Here is a 19683-nt window from a genome sequence, read left to right as displayed (position 1 = left end):
TCTACACTATTAAATACCACATTAACTGCATTGTTCCACTTAGGAGTGATATCCTCAAATACATTTAGTATTTCTCCTTAAGTCAATTTCTGCTTTAAAGTAGAACCCCTGTCTTTTTTTTTTTTTCCTGGTATTTGAATTAACTTTTTCACCCTGTTTTGTCAGGGCACCTTAAATATATTGACACTTCTTAATATTTGAAAAACAGGATGAGACTGGGAACAGGCCAATTTAGTAACATTTTATTTTGTATACTTCCTGAGAAACACCATCTCCAATTTTTCATGGGATAATTCTTTTACAACCTTAACAGTAAAGCTGACATAGTCAAAGCTACCACTAAACACTCACTGGAACATTTAGTACAAATCACCCTTTTTCTCCTTCACAGTTTTAACACAAGCTGCTTTGTTTGCATGTAATTACAAGAAAGTTAAAACAGATTTACAAGGTGTCTTTCTGAGACCCAAACTTGTCTTCAGTTCTGCACCTGCTTATGTGCAGAAGCGGGTATGCTGAAGAACCAAAGTTGTAATTAGAGTCCTTTATTTAGGATCCATTTCAAGGGTTACTCATAGCAAGTGAACACATTGAATACTACTAAAACAGGAAAAAAGAAAAGGACCCTGATGGAGTGTGTATTTCTACTCTTGCAATCAAGGGGGTGGGGGATTAAAAAAAGGTTCTGTGAGCAGAAGCATATATGCATAGCGCCCAGTTTATCATATTTAATACACATCAAATGAAGTTGTCATATACTGTCAGCAAAGTTCCTGGGCTAAAAATGACTATCTCTTAGAAAAGGAAAATGCAAGGACCAACTAAAGGGAAAATTGGAAACTGAAACAGCAAAGTCGTCAGCAGCTCATGTCAACCTCATTTCTCCACATTACTTTAGTCTTAGGCAGTGACTTTGCTCTAATTCCACTAAAGCTGCTCTATCAAGTTATCTGCCCGCCCAAATGATCTCAATTCCTATATACTTGACCCAATTATCAGAAAACAAAATTGACTTTAGATTCCCTAGCATTTTCCTCCAAAACAAAACAACAAACATTCTGGGAGGAAGAAAGACAAGAGAAAAGCCAACCACATTTCCACATCTTGTAATCTCTAAGAACCATCTCTCCTCATTCAGAGAACCAAAGACACCGTGCTCTAACAACTTCCCAAGTGGAAGTGAATTTTGCAGGTATAAAAATTATAATCGCAAGATCTATGAAAGTTCTACCCTAGTTCTCTGCACCAAAATAAAATACACATTTTTTTCCTACCATAACTAATACAGTAAGTACATAGACTATGGTATGGAAAAGGAGTAGAAAGCTGAAGCCATACTGTGCTAGCCAATGTAGGTTAAAAGATCCAGGTAGAAAGCTAACCTATATTTTTAAATGCTCATTTTACTCTAGCTTCTTAGCATAAGATAGAAAAGGGGAGGACAAGAAGGAATTTACCATGTATTGTGGGCTAGTTACATGCCAAACACGGATACTGCAAATGGGGGCTGAAGAGCTGCTTAGCAGTTAAGAGCACATACTGCTCTTCTAGAGTTGCAAAGTTCAGTCCCCAGTGCCCATGTCGGGAGGATCACAACTGCCTGTATCACCAGCTCCATCTGACACCCCTGGCTTCCAATGGCATATGCACTCACATGCATATAACACTCCATTTTCACACACACACACACACACACACACACACACACACACACACACACACACTAAAAAAAACTTTTTAGAAAAAAAACGTTGCAAACAACCTAAAAGTCCTTACCACCATTTTTCTGGATTTGTTTATCAATATTAATATTCATATGTCCTATTGCTGGATTTTACTTGATTCATCTGAGATACAATAAAACAAAAGTAAACAGCCAAAAATTTGATAAGCTAGAATGTTGGCATTTACGGGGAAAAAACCCCACAAAACAAAAAAGCCACGACGAGTGACAGACTCTGTTCCCATTTGTTATATCACTACATTTATCCACATATGCTCTGACTGAAATATTTTGTCCAACCATCATTTCTAAAGACCCAAAATGTTGCTACTAGGCTGATCTCCAGAAATAATTACACCACCATTTTGATCACTTTGGCTCCTTTTTATTCAGGAAGCATACAACTAATTCTTTAATTTTATACATTTTTACATTCCGGAAATAAGCGAAAATAGCAGTTTTAAGTATGTTACAAAGTTGGCTCTGGGGCATAATAAGCTTTTTGAGAAGGGGACCAGCCAACTGACCTTTTCATCAAAGCACCAATGTATCTTCAGTCTTTTACCAAGCTCTCCCACAGCTGTGGTTGCCTTGGATGTGGTGCACAGACCGTGTGAAAGCTACAATGGAGAGTTGCTCTGAGTCTTTCTGCAAGGCACCAAGAACAAACAGTTCAAGCTTCCTTTCTTTTGATCGAATCAAGGCTTTTTGGAACTTTTCAACATCTCTCTCAAGTAGTGCTCTCTTAGCATGAAGACTAGAATTTATTAAAAGTCATATATCACAAGATACAGTAAATCACTTCCAATATCCTGGAAATCACAGGGTAAATGTTATAAATAAAACACACACTAAAATTGCTTTTAAGAAAGTTATACATCATTTAGTTGATAAGGACATTTACACATACAGCACACTTTATTGTTAAATGTTCTATAACTGGCTTCACACAAAGATGAAAACTGATAATACAAAATGACTTGACATTTAAGTAAATCTAGAATTAGCTGTAGTTTTATTAGAGTCAGCATTGAGTTTACATATTGTTGCAGATTGCTGTGCTATGCCCTTTATAATGTGAATTATTTTCCTCAGGGTGAAATTGCACTTAGATGTGTGTTTTTGCTCGTACAAACTACTAAAATCTGAGGGACAGAGCAATATCAAAGACATGAACAGTAACGGCACAGTATCATCTGCTGGATTAAGCTAATACAAGTGGACAGAATTCTCCAGGTTCTGATACCTAATAAAGCACTATCTGAAATGAACAAGGTGAAACATCTTAAGAACGCTCTTCAACCAGAACATGGAGGTTTTAAAAATTACTATTTGTAACTCTGCCTCATGTGGCATTTATAAGATACCTAGTAAACTCTTAGTTTGCTTGGGGCATAACGAGCTCATAATGTCCCACTTGGCCCTCCTGTTTGAGTTGATCTAGTAGGTCTTCCTTCCGCCGTTTCCTACCTACCACCAGGTATCTGTCATGGCCCACCCCATGAGACTTACTCTTCAGGCCATACTTCTGAGCAATCTGATGGATTTGCTTCCGTTCATCATTGGTGAGCTCTGTGGAGAAGGTCAAGTCTGAGTGGCTCTCAGAGCGGGCGTAGTTTCTGATGATCTGTTCTATATCCCTCTTGGCAATTTTATTGACTCTCTCTACATCTAGACCCAGCCCTTCTCGCTTATGCTGCTCTTTGACTGAGATAGGCTCCCGTATCCCCTCACCAGATTTACCTAAGCCCCCTCCTGTCCAACCCATCTTTCGCAGCAGTTGATTCCCTATGTTATCCTCTTTGATTTGCTGTTTGTAAGCTTCTTCTGCTGAGCGGCCCTGAATTTCATTTCTTGAAATCACATCTTCAACAGTCCCTTTCTTCAGGTTGTTGATGACAGTCGGCTGGGTCTTTTTCAGGGTTTTCACAGCTTCTCCGGCAGCTTCATATTTGACAGTTTTCTTCACCCCAACTGCTTCTGCAATGACTTCACTCTCTAGAATCACCTTGCATTTCCAGCGCAGACCTGTCATCCTTTCATAGACGTATTCAACTGTCATTCGGTTAAACTGAGCCGTGTCATTCAATGTGCACACAGGATTGGAAGAATTCTCATAAACCACAACATCTTTTATGTCTTTCTTCTTCCCAGATCCTCTGGGGGAAGAGCCTGAGTGGCACTGGGAACTTTTGACAGATGGATAAGTGGGCTGTGTTTTTTGAAGAACTTTCAAAGCCTCATCAGCCGCTGCATGTTTGCTTGTTTTCTTGGTTCCATAACCTTCAGCTAAACAGTGATCTTGCAGAAATACTCGACACCGCCATGTGCGATTTGGCATCATCTCATATTTGTACTCAATTGACATTTTGTTGAATGAGGCAGAATTGTTAAGGATGCCAATGGCATCATTTGCATTCTCTGTAATGACAAAATTGGTCCAGTGTTTGGCAGAACTATTAAAAATAGGCTGCCCAGAAGCATCCTTTCCCAGTACTACCATGTCTTCTGGTGATTTCAGAGCTGGGGGAAATTCATAGGAAAGCATACCAATCTGACACACCACAAGGTCCTCTCCGATTATGTGCTTGAATTTCCGCCGGACAACTCTAACCTCAATCCGCTTCTGCAAGAGTTTCACAGCTAGCTCAGTGGCTCGATCCCTGGACCCATTCTTGCTGCCTGCATAACCTGTAGTTAGATAGATATTTTGACATCTAACTTCGCAAGCATAACCATCTGTGAGAAGTTTTTTATTTTTGGGGATGTCGGCAGGAGGGATTTCTTTTAAAGGAGCATATATGTATTCAGGATTTGTCTTACAAGCCTGAATACAACGAGTTAGCATGTAAGTGTAATTAATTTTATCAGACCCAGAAGTCATCTCTGGATTAGAAAGGTTCTTCCAGATAGTTGCTGTCAACTTCTCAATAAAATACTGTTTCTCGGCGACCACTGACTCAGGGTACATCTGTGAAGGAGAAGGCTCGGGAAGTGGTTGGCAGTTTGCCTGCTGGGATGTGCTGCTTGGGGCAGGGTTCCCACTGTCAAAATACATGTTGGTTGTTACAGGCTGCTCTTTTGTGAAAATAAATCCTGACGAATTACAATACTGAGACGTTCCATCTTGTATATTGAAAGAGTCTTGAGTATAATCTTGGTAGAAGTTTCTTGGCATGTTGGCAAAATGTGTTCGTCCATTTACCTCTTTTGTTTGAGGGCCATAAGGATCTTCCTGTCTTTCAGCTTTTGAACTACTAGCTACAAAATGTACAGGCTCAAAACGAGGTCTCACATGGAATTTGGAACCAGCTTGCTTTTTAGGAGGATTTTGACCTATAGAATGAGTGAAATTTACAATTCATTAAAATGGGAATATTTCAAAAGAACCAAGCAGGAAAATAGCACCAACCGTATTATCTGAAAACTGTACTGTCGGTACAAGGTCTGTTCCAGTCACCTGGGTAAAGGGATTCATAGTAAGACTCTACCATGAGCGGCGACGCTCCCTTTCCCTCTGTGTATAAAGACTCTAAGCAGGAAATAATTCATCTAATCACGAATGTAGGCTGCTGCCACGCATGACCAGGAGATGACTTTATAAAAAAGAAAAAAAAAAGAGCTAAAACACAAGTGAAATGTACTCTCCACCAATACTGGATGTACTGGGACAATTGCTTACCACCTGTGTGAAAAGGTCCCCAGAAGAACTTCAGCTGACTAATGAAACAGAAATGATGGATGACCAGATGCGCTTACTAAATCTTTCTCTTTTATATCAGAGGTGAGTGACTATGATATTGCTTTAGCAAAAATCAACAGTTTTCAACCAAAACCTTTAGTTCTGACTTGTCTTGCACAAAAGGCTGTTACCTGTATTTCTAGAACAAACAACACTTGGAACTGGTGGTTAATGGAGGGTACCACATTTGAAACCATGGAGACCTACTATGAAGGCTATAACAGAGACTTGTACCTTTTTCCTGTAGCATTCCTCGGTAGAAAGCTAGTCCATCTGGACCTGTCCCAGAATACTTAATTACTCAGATGCTCAGATGCTCTCAGAATGAGCCTCTTCTAGTTAGAGGCACATTCCATGGCATAGACTTCAAGGACAGCATTATACTAAGACTTCTGTACTTTTAGTTCTTTTTAGCATCCTCAAAAATTGTGTGTTAGAAACCATTTATCTGGGCCAGGCTTAGTGGGAATACTTTTAATCCCAGCACTTGGGAGGCAGAGGCAGGTGGATATCTGAATTCAAGGCCAGCCTAGTCTACAAGTAGATTCCAGGACAGCCAGAGCTGTACAGAGAAACTCTGTCTCAAAAAGAAAACTTTTAAAAATCATTCGTCTTGCATAGGATTCAATTCTACCAGTGTTATTTGATGCCATGTGCCACACTCATATCATTTTAAGAAGCCACGCTTTTTAAAATCCCACCTTCCAGAAACAAGTTATACTTACCATCATAGGTTGAAAGGTAGCGTTTTTGGCCTTTGGAAGCTTTGGGCAGCATCAGATCATATGACGGCATCTCCCCAATATCAATACCTTCGGCCATATGAAGAATTTTTTCCATCAAGCGTGGGCTGTATCTATAAATTAACATAATTTATAATTAAAATAGGCATGGATAGACCTTTTATGCTTCTAAGTGAGACAGCCTTATCATTGCTCCCAAAGGACTTTATCAACAGAGTATTTTTGTTATGAAAACAAAGAATCATCAGACTTAAAATATTTACCTGTATAACGAATAGTTAAGTTATTCATTGGGCATTAAATCAAGATTTTCTGCATAAAATATACAAACTCATCCCCAGAGAAATCAGCTGAGAGCATAGGATGCTCTTCCAATGACTGGGTTTGACTCTCAGCACCCACATGGCAGTTTACAACTGTTCATAATTCCTGGTCCAGAGCATACAACATTATTCTGTCCTCCTCAGGCAACAGGCATGCATGTTGTGCACAGACATATATGCAGGCAAAACCCAGCCATACACATACAAATAATGTTTTTATTTTTATTTTTTTAAATAAATAATTTTAAAGGGCATAATTTCCAGCCAAAAAGTGTTTTTGTTTTGTTTTGTTTTGTTTTGTTGAGACAGGGTTTCTCTGTGTAGCCTTGGCTGTCCTGGACTCACTTTGTAGACCAGGCTGGCCTTAAACTCACAGTGATCCACCTGTCTCTGCCTCCCAGGTGCTGGGATTAAAGGTGTGCGCCACCACACCCAGCCCAAAAGTGTTATTTTTAACATGTGAATTGAAAATAAGTACTCGTGATTTTTCTCTTTCCTATACATATTACATGTAAACAATTACATTTATATGCTTACAAAAATACTAAGAGTGTTAAGGACAGCTGAGTTGCCAACTTCCCAAGTGCAGCTGCTTTCATTTCTCATGAAAAGAAATTATGCTCTTCAGAGAAATGCATGCTTCCAAATCTGAGGCAGGAAATGTCTAAGAAGTGCCTGGGAGATCTTGGGCCTACAAACAAAGAAACTGTCAAAGGTCACAGGAGTTGTGCCAGAAGCCAATCAGATTAAACTCCTGGTGCCATGAGCCTATTTGAATATTATTGATAGGTAGCATGGATTGAAACACATCAAATTTGTTCAAATTCATTGGCTCACAACACTTATAAACCCATTATCAGTCACCTTTGAAGGGTGAAAGATACCAACTTTCTGTAAACAATATCAAAGGAAGAAAGCAGGCATTTATCCTGCATTTTCCTGTATAAACTGTATCTTAAAACCACCAAAGTGGGGGCTGGAGAGATGGCTCAGAGGTTAAGAGCACTGACTGCTCTTCCAGAGGTCCTGAGTTCAGTTCCTGGCAACCACATGGTGGCTCACAACCATCTATTGCCCTCTTCTGGTGTGCAGGTGTACAAGCCAGCAGAGCACTGTATACATAATAAATAAATCTTAAAAAAAAAAAAAAAACACCAAAGTGTTGTCAAGGAAACCCTCTTTTAAAGATTTAGGTTCGGGCTGGGGAGATAGCTCAGATATTAAGAGCATAGTCTACTTTTCCAGAGGTTCTGAGTTCAATTCCCAGCAACCACATGGTGGCTCACAACCATCTACAATGAAAATAGTGCCCTCTACTGGGTGCAGGCAGAACACTACATACACAATAAAATAAAAATCTTCAAAAAAAAAAAAGATTTAGGTTCAGTTATGTATATTCATGGGGGAGGTGTGCACACATGAGTGTAGGTGCCGCGGGGCGGCCAGAGGCACCCTATCTCTTAGAACTCTTAATTACAGGTGTGAGCTGCCTGATGTGGGCGCTGGGAGCAAAACTCCACTCCTCTTCAGAAACAGTAAGAACACTATCTCTCTGGCCCCAGGAAAACTTTTACCAAAGCATTACAGCTAATTAAGGAAGAAATGATAGCCTACTATCACTCTGCAAGGCACTGGTGAAGTGTAGGCAGGGGAGAACCCAGAACTAGAGTCACATAAATAATACAAACCTGGTAGTCGACAAAGTTACAAATAGAACCCCACAGAGGAAGAGCCTCTGCAAAAAATGAATACCTATATGTAAAAACCAGGCAGGCAAACCTAACCCTCACTTTACAAAAGCATAAAATGTAAAACTATAAAACTTCCATAAAAAAATAAGTAGGAGAAAACTGTCAAGTCTAGGAGACTGGGCAGTGGTGGTGCACGCCTCTAATCCCAGCACTCGGGAGGCAGAGGGAAGCAGATCGCTGTGAGTTCGAGGCCAGCCTGGTCTACAAAGTGAGTCCAAGATAGCCATGGCTAACACAGAGAGACCCTGTCTCAAAAAAAAAAAATCTAGGCTATGCAAGTAGTTCTTACACTTGACACCAGAAGTATGATCGTAAAGAAGTGTAGGCTGGAGAGTGCTTGTTGTTCAGTTCCCAGCACCCATGTGGCAGCTAACCATCAATAATTTCACAACCAGTTCACGACATACTAACTTTAGAATTTCCAGGATGCACATGATACAGACACATGTGTGAGCTAAATACGCCCACACATAAATGAGTGACAGTCTTAAAACTGACAACAATGATAAAATGGACCTACTCAGAATTCAAATCTTAAAAGACTCTACAAAGAAGACGAACTATAGACTGGGGCAAATATTTGTGTACTTGTCAAGAACTTGTTAGCTCCAAACTCAAGAGGAACAGAATCAAGCTTTCAAATGAACAGAAGGAGCTGGGGAGATGGCTCAGAGGGTTAAAGCACTTGCTGTACAAACAGGAGGCCCAGGATGGAAATACCCAGCACCTCTGTAAAAGCTGGGCATGGCCATGTATATCAGTGGCCCCAGCATTGAGGGGCAGAGACAGGTGGATGCTACAGCTTGTTGGCCAGCCAACCTAGCCAAAACGGCAAGCTTTGCGTTCAGTGACAAACCCCGTCTTAAAAAAACAAAAAAGAAAAAAGAAAAAAGAGAGAGTAAAGAACACCTAAGGAAGATGCTTGACATTCTACTCTGGCTTCTGTAGGTGCATTCACTTGCACACATGCTTGCACATGTATATATGTATACCCCCCCAACAAAGGTCATTAATAGAGCCCATCACTGGAGAGTACAGACAACTGCAAATGAACAAAGGATGTTGAGCACCATCAGCCACCAGGGAGATGCAACTGAAAGACACTATCGACATACCAAGATAGCCAAAATAAAGTAGTTACGACATCAAATGCTGGCAAGAATGTGGAGAAACTGGATCCCTCAGACATTGCTGGTGGGACTATAAAATGGTACAGTTACTCTAGAAAACAATTTGGCATGTTCTAATAAACTAAACATCAATTACCATATGACCCTTGGTCCTGGACATTTATCCCAAAGAATTAAAAACTTATGTTCATACAAAAAACTTGTATGGGGGCTGGAGAGATGGCTCAGTGGTTAGGAACACTGATTGCTCTTCCAAAGGACCCAGGTTCAATTCCCAGTACCCACATGGCAGCTCACAACTTTCTGTAACTCCAAGATCTGACACCTTCACACACTCACACACACACACCCCCACACACACCCCCCCCCACACACACACGCCAAACACCAATGCACATAAAATTTTAAAAAATTGTATACGAACGCTCACAACAGTTTTATAGTCCTAACCATAATCAGTCCAGATATCTTCAAAAGGTAAATGGTTAAAATTTTTGTTCAAACACACAAATACATAATAGAAAACTACATAGCAAGAAAAAGGAACCAACCACTGATACAGGTCACAGTGTGTGGGAGGGTATTAGGTTAGTTATTTTAAAATAATAATACACTGGGAATATTAAAAATCTTCTTTAAAAAACCTATTACAGCTGGACATGGTGGTCAAGTACACCTTTAATCCCAGCTCTCAGGGAGGCAGAGGCAGGCAGATCTCTGTGTGTTCGAGGCCAGCCTGGTCTACAAAGCAAGTTCCGGGACAGCCAAGGCTACACAGAGAAACCCTGTCTTGAAAAACAAACACATGAGCAAACAAAGAAACAAAAATTACAATTGTGTATAATGGCACACACCATGGTGTCTGCCACATGTGTTGGTCAGAGACCAACACTGGAGTCAGTTCTCTCCTTTCGCCTTTTTGTGGGTTCCAGATGATCAAAGGTGTAGCAGACACCTTTACCCACTGAGTCATCTCACCTGCCCAGAATATTAAAACATATTGAGTATAGTGACTGACTTAAAAACCCTACAGTTTCAGGGTGTTCCTCTGTGATAGGGTACTGGTCTAGTATGCAGTTCCATCCTCAGTGCCACAGGAAAAAAAAGAAAACCAAAAATCTATACCTGATGAATTATACAGAACGAAACACAGGCATATTAGTAAAACTAGAGGACTCTGAGTAAGATCTGTTGGTGATGACAATGCCATTATCCTAAGTGTAGTACTTTATAATCACTGAGGGAAACTGCTAGAGTACTACTGGGTTTGCTTTATTGCACTTATTTATTATGTCCAGAGGAGGTTGCACATGTGCCGCATTGTACATAGGGAGGTCAGAGGACCACTTGTGGGCACTGGCTCTCTCCTTTCACCATGTGAGTCCTGGGAATCCCACTCAGGTTGCCGGGCTTAGTGGCAACTGCCTGAAGCATCTCACCAGCCTTATAGGTGTCTTGTGTTTCTTCTCGTTGTTCCCTTCCACCCACCGCATCCTTCTGTTTTGAGACAGGGTCTCAATATTCAACTGTTGTGTATCTCAGGCTAGCCTTCCATCTCAGCCTCCGGAGTGCTAGTATTACAGGTGTGCACCACAGCAGGCTAGATCGGCTTCTTGATAACATAATTTTCCTGCACGGCAGTTTAAAAAGTAAGGGCAATTAAAGCTTTGTTGTCACGAGCACCTGCTTACCCTTCCTATTTCCAGAGCCTTTCTCGGCCTAACTGGTAACATTTGGGAAGAAAGTCCTGAATTTGAGAAACAAGTACAGCTTTTCCAGAATTGGTGTGAGGTTGAAGATTAACATCTTCCCCTTCTAGTGCAGTAGCTTCCATGCCCATCAGACAGCTTTCCTTGTAAAGCATACACCCAAACCTAGTAGTCACCAATGTCAGACTGTGGGAAGCTAGCTATAGCCTGAGTGTCTTACAGACAACTGTTATTACAGCTATCATCAGTACTTGAATACCAAGAGTAACTGTACTTTTATTTACTCTTACCTGAGCATCAGAAAAGATACCTAAAGCATCATATATTCTACACATCATTTCCTTTTGGATGTGGGGAGTCCAATTTCCCAAGGAAGAGATGAAAGCAAAAGACTATGAAATCAGGTGACGTTCACAATTTAAAAGCATTTTTTATTCATTACTTCTAAAAAGTATTTATGTTTATTGATGTTTTGCCTACACATATGTCTTTGTACTACATGTATGCCTGGTGCCCATAAGGCCAGAGAGGGTGTTCCTGGACCTGGAGTTACAGACAGATGTGAGCTGTCATATGGGCACTAGGAACTGAACCCGGGTCCTCTGAAAGCCAGTGCTCTTAATCATTCAGCCCTTTCTCTAGTCCAAAGCCCACACTTTTAAAAAAAAGATTTATTTATTGATTATGCATACAGTGTTCTTGCCTGCATGTACACCTGCACACCAGAAGAGGGCACCACATCGCATTATAGATGGATGTGAGCCACCATGTGGTTGCTGGGAATTCAACTTAGGACCTTTAGAAGAACAGACAGTGCTCTTAAGTCTCTGAGCCATCTCTCTAGCCCAAAGCCCACAACTTTTAAAAGCACTAATCTCATCTTTGCAAAAATTGGTGGTACAACCCAGCTAGTGCCTTGGGTCCAGTCAAAATTCTCTAGACCTCCAGTTAGAACCTGTCTCTGAATATACAGTGTACCTGAAAATGGTACACAGGCCATATGATGCTGTGAAGGATGTACCTATGGCTCCCTCCACTCGCGTTCATTTGTCTCTCACTTTTTCCAGCACCGGTAATTATTGTACCTATTTATTGCTCCCTATTCATTACAATTGCTACAATTCACCATCTCCCAGAGGCTATAAAAATAAACCCTTGCGTAGGTTGGCAACACAGTCAGATTTTGTCCTTTATTAGGGACTCATAATACAAAAGAAGCCCAGCAGGCTTAAATAAGAATGGAGAAACCATCATGTTATCTAATGCTTGCCTAGTCAAAATACAATACAAAAAATTTAGAGTATTTAATAAGTTCACTAGAATCTATTTCTATTCCTAAAATTATCCCAATACCCACCCAAGAATAAAGGTCAAGTTATTACTATCTTCCATAGTGATTTTTCCTAATATACTAAAAAATAATACTTTTAACTCCAAGGAAAACTGACCAAGAAAAATTTCACATCTCAACCAGTGATAACTTCAGTATCATTTAAGGGGTTAATTTATATTCTTTTTTTTTTTTTTTTTAAGATTTATTTAAGTATCCAGTGTTTCACCTGCATGCCAGAAGAGGGCACCAGATCTCACTGTAGATGGTAGTGACTCACCATGTGGTTGCTGGGAATTGAACTCAGGACCTTTGGAAGAGCAGGCAGTGCTCTTAACCTCTGAGCCATCTCTCCAGTCCCTACTTTATGTTCTTTTTGTATGTTTTCTATGCCCTCCCATTACTAACTGATCACCTGTGTTGATCTGTTATCTATTGTAAAAGTTTTCTTTATGTTGCTACCACATCTATTCTGTCTTGGTTTTGCCGTGCTGAAAATTGAACTCACAGACTTACTTGAGCATTCAAGGCAGAGATTCTACTACTGAGCTATATTGCCCAGCCCACTGCCATATGGGTTTCAATGGCTGCCTAGTTCTGTATTATGGAATATGAAGTAAAATATTATAAGGCAAATCTATTATAAATTTTAAATGCATGCACATCACATATTTATATGCCTATTAGATCAAACATTCGGCTGTAAATACGTAAGGCAAAAACCATAGAACTACAACAGGTCTTGAGGTTCTTTATGTAGTTTATAATGCACCAAGCTTTTGGAAAGCAGGATGTTCTTTAACTCACCTACCATGCCTAGCATATTATTAAAAGATGATTTATAATGGGCAACATATTTTTCTGCATAGATATCACAGTCTTGGTCACAAGACAATTGCATCTATGTGAACAGCTACAAGAGAAAAATAAATCATTATATACAATGGAACTTGAAATGTAGTAAGTATTCAATAATAGATGCTTATAAGTAATTTACAAATATATTAAATAGCTCTACTAAATCTAAATTAAAATGCTAAGATTACTAACTTAAAAGCCAGATGTAGTTGCACATGTATTTTTAAATTATTATTTTATGTATATAAATGTTCTACTTGCATGTATGCCTTGGGTACCACATGTATGTGTGGTGCTTGAGGCAGTGGTAAACCTCCATGTGGATGCTGGGAATAAAACCCAGGAACTTTGCAACAACAACGCACGCTCTTAACCAGCGAGTCAACTCTCGAGTTAATCCCAGCAGTCAAGAGGCAGAGGCAGGCAGGACTCTGGGGACTGGAGGCCAGCCTGGTCTACAGAGTGCATTTCAGGATATCCAGGGCTACGCAGTGAAACCCTGTCTCAAAAATCAAACGAACAACAACAAAAAGAAAGAAAAAGAAACAAAAAAATTAGGGCTTCAAAATAGAAAATAATTCATTCAAAACTACTTATAAGATTCTTAATGGTCCAAGTTAATACATGTATAGATTGGAGGTGAAGTTTTCAAAAGTGCCCCCACTCCCACTTCCTTCACCAATGACTTGTGTACCTATGTGCAAAGTTACGTTTCCCAGCATACATATATCTGGAATCTACCTTCCAACCTCTCCAGAATTGTACTGGGGAAAAGAAGTTAAGGTAGCTGTTCATTCTATTTCTCTATTAATACATTAACAAAGATAAATAAGCCAGGGATTGTAGGGCAGAACTCTGCTTCTAAATCCTATGGATCAAGACTAGGAAGCTGAATATTCCATGTAATCTAGACACTATGCCTTCTTAAATGGCTGTGAGAAGATCACCACGGTATAGTCTTTGGCCAGCATGCATGAAACCGTAGTTTCTACATTCAGTCCTGCAAAACCAATACAGTAGCAAACAAGCTATAATCTGTAAATAAAAACTGCACAGATACCCTAGGTCTTCATATGCATAATTATATAAGTGTCATATATGTAGCTGATCAAAGGACTAAGAAGTTTTCATTAGCTACAAGACTAATGTTTTGAAACCATTTTAGAAATTTCTCAGAAAATTCTTCCTGTCCCAGACTCCTAAGTGCTGGGATTCTAGGCATGAGCTGTCACAGCCAGCAAGACTTCTTGATACGCTCTGTACTTTTGTAAAACAGAAAAAGTGAGGGGAAAGTTCTCTGAGCTTCCTGGTTGCTTGGACAATGGGGAAAGATTATTAGATGTAGACTGATTTACAGAGTGCTTGCCTAGCATTCATGAAGCCCTTGGTTCGATTCTCAGCATGGATAAAACCGGACATGGTAGTGCACCCTGAGATCTCAGCACTCAAGAGGCGGAGGCAGGAAAATCACAAGTGTCAGATCATCCTCAGCTACATGGCGAGCTCAAGGACAGACTGGCTTCATGAAATCCTGGCTCAAAAAAAAAAAGTAGGTTGAAAAACATTACGCTATTACTTTATCTTATAAAGTGGCGTTTCTCAGACTGGCCCTCGAATCAGCAATATCAGCAACACCTGATAACCTGACAGAAAAAAAATGTTGAGGCCCTTCCTCAGATCTTCTGATTTGAAAGCCTGGGAGTAGGAGCCCAGGAACCTGTCTTTTAATAAACATAACAGGTCATTGCTATTGTTATTATTTCAGGGTGTCCTTGTGGTCTGGGCAAGCCCTAAGCTGGTAGAGAGGAGATAGCAGACCCCAGAGGCTCAGAGGCCAATCAGTCTAACCTAACTGCTAAGCTTCGATTCTGTGAATTTGTCTCAAACAATAGGCACAGAATGATAGAGGTGACACTCAATATGGACCTCTGCACCCCCCCATCTCTCTTTGTCTGTCTGTCTGTCTGTCTGTCTGTCTGTCTGTCTGTCTGTCTCTCTCTCTCTCTCTCTCTCTCTCTCTCTCTCTCTCTCTCTCTCTCTCTCAAGCATGCACATATAAACAAATTCAAATTTGTTCCACAGAAATGGTCAATATACCGAAAGGAAATAAAACATCCTCTGAATCTCAATTTCAGATTTCCTTTTTTAATCTCAGCTTCTACTCAAATGGAATCCTTTGAACAACCAATTAACAATTTGAGTTAACAAAGGGCCATGTCACCAAGTTTCTGCAATTCACTTGATAGAAGAACAGTCTGTCACACAAAACAAAAGCCCTGCCAACTTTGAGAAGGTAGATTTTATGCACCCAAAGAGAGATCTAACAAGGCCTACCAGACTAAAGACTACACCATGTCACAGACTTCTAAAGTTCTCTTGGGCTCTTCCCATTCTCCTATGGCTAATGGTCAGATCTAATGCAAACAGTGCTTTTCAGCTCATCTGTTTTGTAAGCTTACAGTAATTGTTGTAGTGATATAGGTACACCACAACACAGTGACTCTTCTAAATAAAGGATTTGCCAATACACATCCATAACACCTTGGCTGCTTGAGCTTTTAAGGCCAACCCCCACTGGCTTGGTTTGTGTTCATACGCTGGTTATGCGTGAAGCTGCTGTTTTCAGGGTATGAGCCTGAGATTTAGAGATTTGACTTATGCCAGTTACTTGCTTTTGTTTCTCATCAATCTTTCCCAAACATGGCAGCTGTGTCTCAGTGGGAAAAGCATCAGATTGGAAACAGTTGTGAGACCTTGCACAGTAACTTAATTTCTTTCTTTTTTTTAAGACTTATTTATTATGTATACAGTATACATAAGATCACATTCTAGATGGTTGTGAGCCACCATGTGGTTGCTGGGAATTGAACTCAGGACCTCTGGAAGAGCAGTCGGTGCTCTTAACCGCTGAGCCATCTCTCCAGCCCCTGGTAACTTAATTTCTTGACCTCCATTGGTTTAGCTGTAAAAAGGAAGCTGGACATGGTGGCTCATACCTGTAATCCTAGCACTCAGGGAGGCAGAGGCAGGTGGATCTCTGAGTTCAAGGCCAGCCTGGTCTACAAATCAAGTCCAGGACAGCCAGGGCTACACAGAGAAACCCTGTCTCAAAAAAAAAAAAAAAGATACTCCATAACCCCTAGGGTGGTTATAAGATAGAAAGTTCAAAATATGCTGTATGTCACAAAGCTGTATACATCTATTACTCCCCAGGCATTTACTAAGCAGCTATTATGCTAAAGTAGAATACGACACAGGATTTCTTCTAGGCACTGAGGACAGACGTGTGAATCCCAATAACAGAATAAAATCCTACTCCCCACAAAGCCTGCACTCTAGCAGGAAGGTAAGTTTAGTTATGACCACAAAGGATAGTTATCTTCCTCTATTGAAGATGTTTTTAGGATTTTTATTCCATATAGCCTTTTGTGCTATTAAGACTAAGGATTGTATGATAAAGGTACACACTGTTAGATAAATTACATTTATTTGACAATTAATTGCTGAGGCTTTGCCAGGAGCAACTAGCTCTTCCAGTCAACCAGTCATTATCTCTAGAGGTGGAAACTATGTTAACTAGAAAAAAATTCTGTGACAGGGCAAAGCAAAGTTTCTCATTGGATGGCATATTCAACTATTGGAGTATAGACAATTTCTTCTGCGTTGTTTACAGTCGTCCCTAGAACTGATCTGGCTGAACCAAATCTGATCATTTTCCAGAATTTCTCATTTTTCTTAATAAAAACAAACTGAGTATTAGGCAGGAATATAAAGAAAGAATCTTCCCAGTCTACTGAACAAATCAGTCTAGGATAAGGCCAATTTCGAGGTTCTGAAGGACAGAGGACTCAAGCATCCTGTTCAAAGGGGAAAAATAAAACTGCGTTGGAACCTTACTGCAGTCTCCATAGAACGCAAAGTGCTTTCCAAGAGGCCTGTTCAGAAGCTACCAGGTTCTAGGAAAGGAGGAAACAGAGACACATACAACCCTAAAACCTCACACAGTGGCCAAATGTTAATTCCTTCTAGTCCATTTAGGGTGCAAAGAGGGCAATCCATTTTTACAGCAGATAGATCCATTTCTTTGTTTGAGTACATTATGCGCCAATCTATAAGCAAGCCTGACACTGCAGCTCAAAGACCTGACACATACCGCCTCCCCAGGAGAAGACTGTAAGACCCGGCTGGGGGGCTGCGAGGACAAGAGTGTGCTTTATCTAATAGAGATGGAAGAAGAGAGTGGCCAGGAGCCTAGGGTTAGAACTGCGGAGATCCTTGTCCTCCCCCCTGAAGCTCCACCGAAAATCCTCTGCAGATGCCGCATCATTGGAAGCCCCTATGCAGGTCTGAGGTTCTGCTATTTATCACCAATCACAACGACTACCTCTCAATAATCCTCTTCCAGGACCTACTTTATCTCCAGCTCTGATTCTGGAGGAGTATCTCAGTGCCCTCGTGTGCTGTTGTGTTATGTCATTGCCGGCCACCACGGCATCCCACCGCACCGCCCAACCACTAGTGAAGCTTCTCCGTGTTATCTAGCAAATCTGAAAATCTTAAGTCTCCAAGCCATCATCCGCATCCTGTCCGTTCCCATCTGGACCACCTTTACTAACCCTCTCTTTCCCTTGGGCTGTCTGTAAACCTAACTCTTATCATCTGTCCCTTGCCCTACTCCCTAAGGCAACCCCCATCACCCATCTCCCACCCTCGTCCCTAACTCGACTTCCTAACACCAGCCTCACCTGCAGCCCAGGAAAACGTGGTTGGTCCAGGCGGCGGAGAGCGCGAGGAGCTGGTCGAGAGCAGCTCCGGGATAGCTGTGCAGGTGCCTACAGATGAAGCTCCGCCGCAGAGCCCACTGCCAGTCACTTTCGTGGCTATAGCGCCACTGCTCCAGCACTGGTTCAGGCGGGGGCGGCGGGAGGGGGGGCAGCGGTGGCGGCGGGAGGGGGGGCAGCGGCGGCGGCGACAGGAAGTCGCCCCCCAGCAGCAGACGTCCTCCAGCCATCTTCTCTGCTTCACAGTGGGGACGTCCCCCAGGGACGATGCCGACAAACTGGCCACCACGGGCAGGTGGTGGCGGGGGTGAGGAGGGGCCGGACCCGTGTGAGGGACGGTCAAGGCCAAGTCTCGAGGGAAGGGGACGGGAGTGTATGCCTGGGGGCTACTACGCTCACAGGGAAAATGGTTAACAACGGTCCCGGTCTCTATGCCGGGCACACTGTTCCAACTAGTGTGGGAACATGAGGGTTTCCTTATACTCGGCGCACAGGCCAGAGGAGTTGAGCCCTGCTACACTGAGCCTCCTCGGACCCTCAGACCCATACAGTGAGAGAGTAACAGCAAGGAAAAAAAAGAAGCACCAGCACGCTGGGTTGCCAGGCTCAGGTCTCTCAGCCTACCTCCCCGCGTGCCACCCTGAGGTTGTGAGGCCACTGCGCACGCGCCGCAGCCGGTCTCCAAGTTCAAAATCACGCCGCTAAATCTCGCGTGATTGGCATTTTTCTCCTTCCTCTGACGTTACTCACCATTGACGCACGCTGGTGACCAGCGGAGGGCGGAGACTCTGGGTAGGGGACTAACTGACAGAAGCCTAGGTTCCAGAGTATCATGATTCCGTTAAGTCCCTGGAAGGTGCCCTCAGGTGATTAGTTGGCAGGGATGCCTGGCTGTGGGCTCTGCCTGAGGCTGTGGCCTTTGGAAGTGTTATAGGGTTCAGGGACACTTGGCATGGTTTCCCGGTTAGCTCTCTTAGACTCCTCTTCAGAGAAGAGCTTGAAAAATCAATGCCTTGTTTCTCATCAGCTTTGGAGATGCTTATGAAAAGGTGGTTGAAAATGAGACATTTGCAAACAAAATAACATAATACACTATTATGATCATGGTTGCAGACTATTCAGTGTCGCATCAATGTATTTTTGGGTTTTGCTTTTTCTTCAGCGGTAGCCCAAGCTAGCTTCCAAATCACTGAAACCAAGGGTGATCTTGAACTTCTGTCCCGCACCTTCCAAGTGCTGGGATTGCAAAGTATATCATCATATGCTGTTATATTTCAGTTTACTAAGAAGCCTCCAAAAGAGTAGCTAAAAGCTGCTAGGCAGCGTAACGGCCAAATCATTGTATAGATTACAATCTTGGTGATGAAAATTTATCCTGCATAGATTTAACATTTGCACTAGCATCAGAACTACCGACAAGGTGTCTTTTGACCTATTACCTTCAACTTAAAAAAAAAAGGAGAGAGAGAGAGAGAGAGAGAGAGAGAGAGAGAGAGAGAGAGAGAGTGAGTCAGAGTGAGTCTTATTATAACTAAGGGTAGCTTCGAATCTACACTTCTTCCCAGCCCTTTTGGGTGGTTGGATTACAGATAT

At 41.6% G+C, this 19683-nt stretch overlaps 2 protein-coding genes across 2 annotated transcripts in view; both read right to left on the bottom strand.

The window, feature by feature from the left end:
• Window positions 1-6321, bottom strand: part of STEEP1 (STING1 ER exit protein 1) — a 48226-nt gene extending 41905 nt beyond the window's left edge. The window contains exon 1 of the mRNA XM_084789214.1: window positions 6191-6321. The gene's annotated coding sequence lies outside the window, so the exon portion shown is untranslated. The remainder of the gene's footprint in view (window positions 1-6190) is intronic.
• NKRF (NFKB repressing factor) lies at window positions 2087-18743 on the bottom strand. Its single transcript, XM_084789213.1, has 3 exons — window positions 18055-18743; window positions 6191-6321; window positions 2087-5059 (listed from the first exon to the last, which is right to left on the bottom strand). The coding sequence occupies exons 1-3, from the start codon at window positions 18318-18320 to the stop codon at window positions 3102-3104; spliced, it is 2355 nt and encodes a 784-aa protein (XP_084645339.1). The 5' UTR covers window positions 18321-18743; the 3' UTR covers window positions 2087-3101.
• Window positions 18744-19683: the final 940 nt, after the last annotated feature.

This window comes from Acomys minous (assembly GCF_964271855.1).
Source record: "Acomys minous genome assembly, chromosome: 7".
Classification (NCBI taxonomy): Eukaryota; Metazoa; Chordata; class Mammalia; order Rodentia; family Muridae; genus Acomys; species Acomys minous.
Note: the sequence above shows the minus strand (reverse complement) of the source record. Positions and strands in the feature narration are given on the sequence as shown.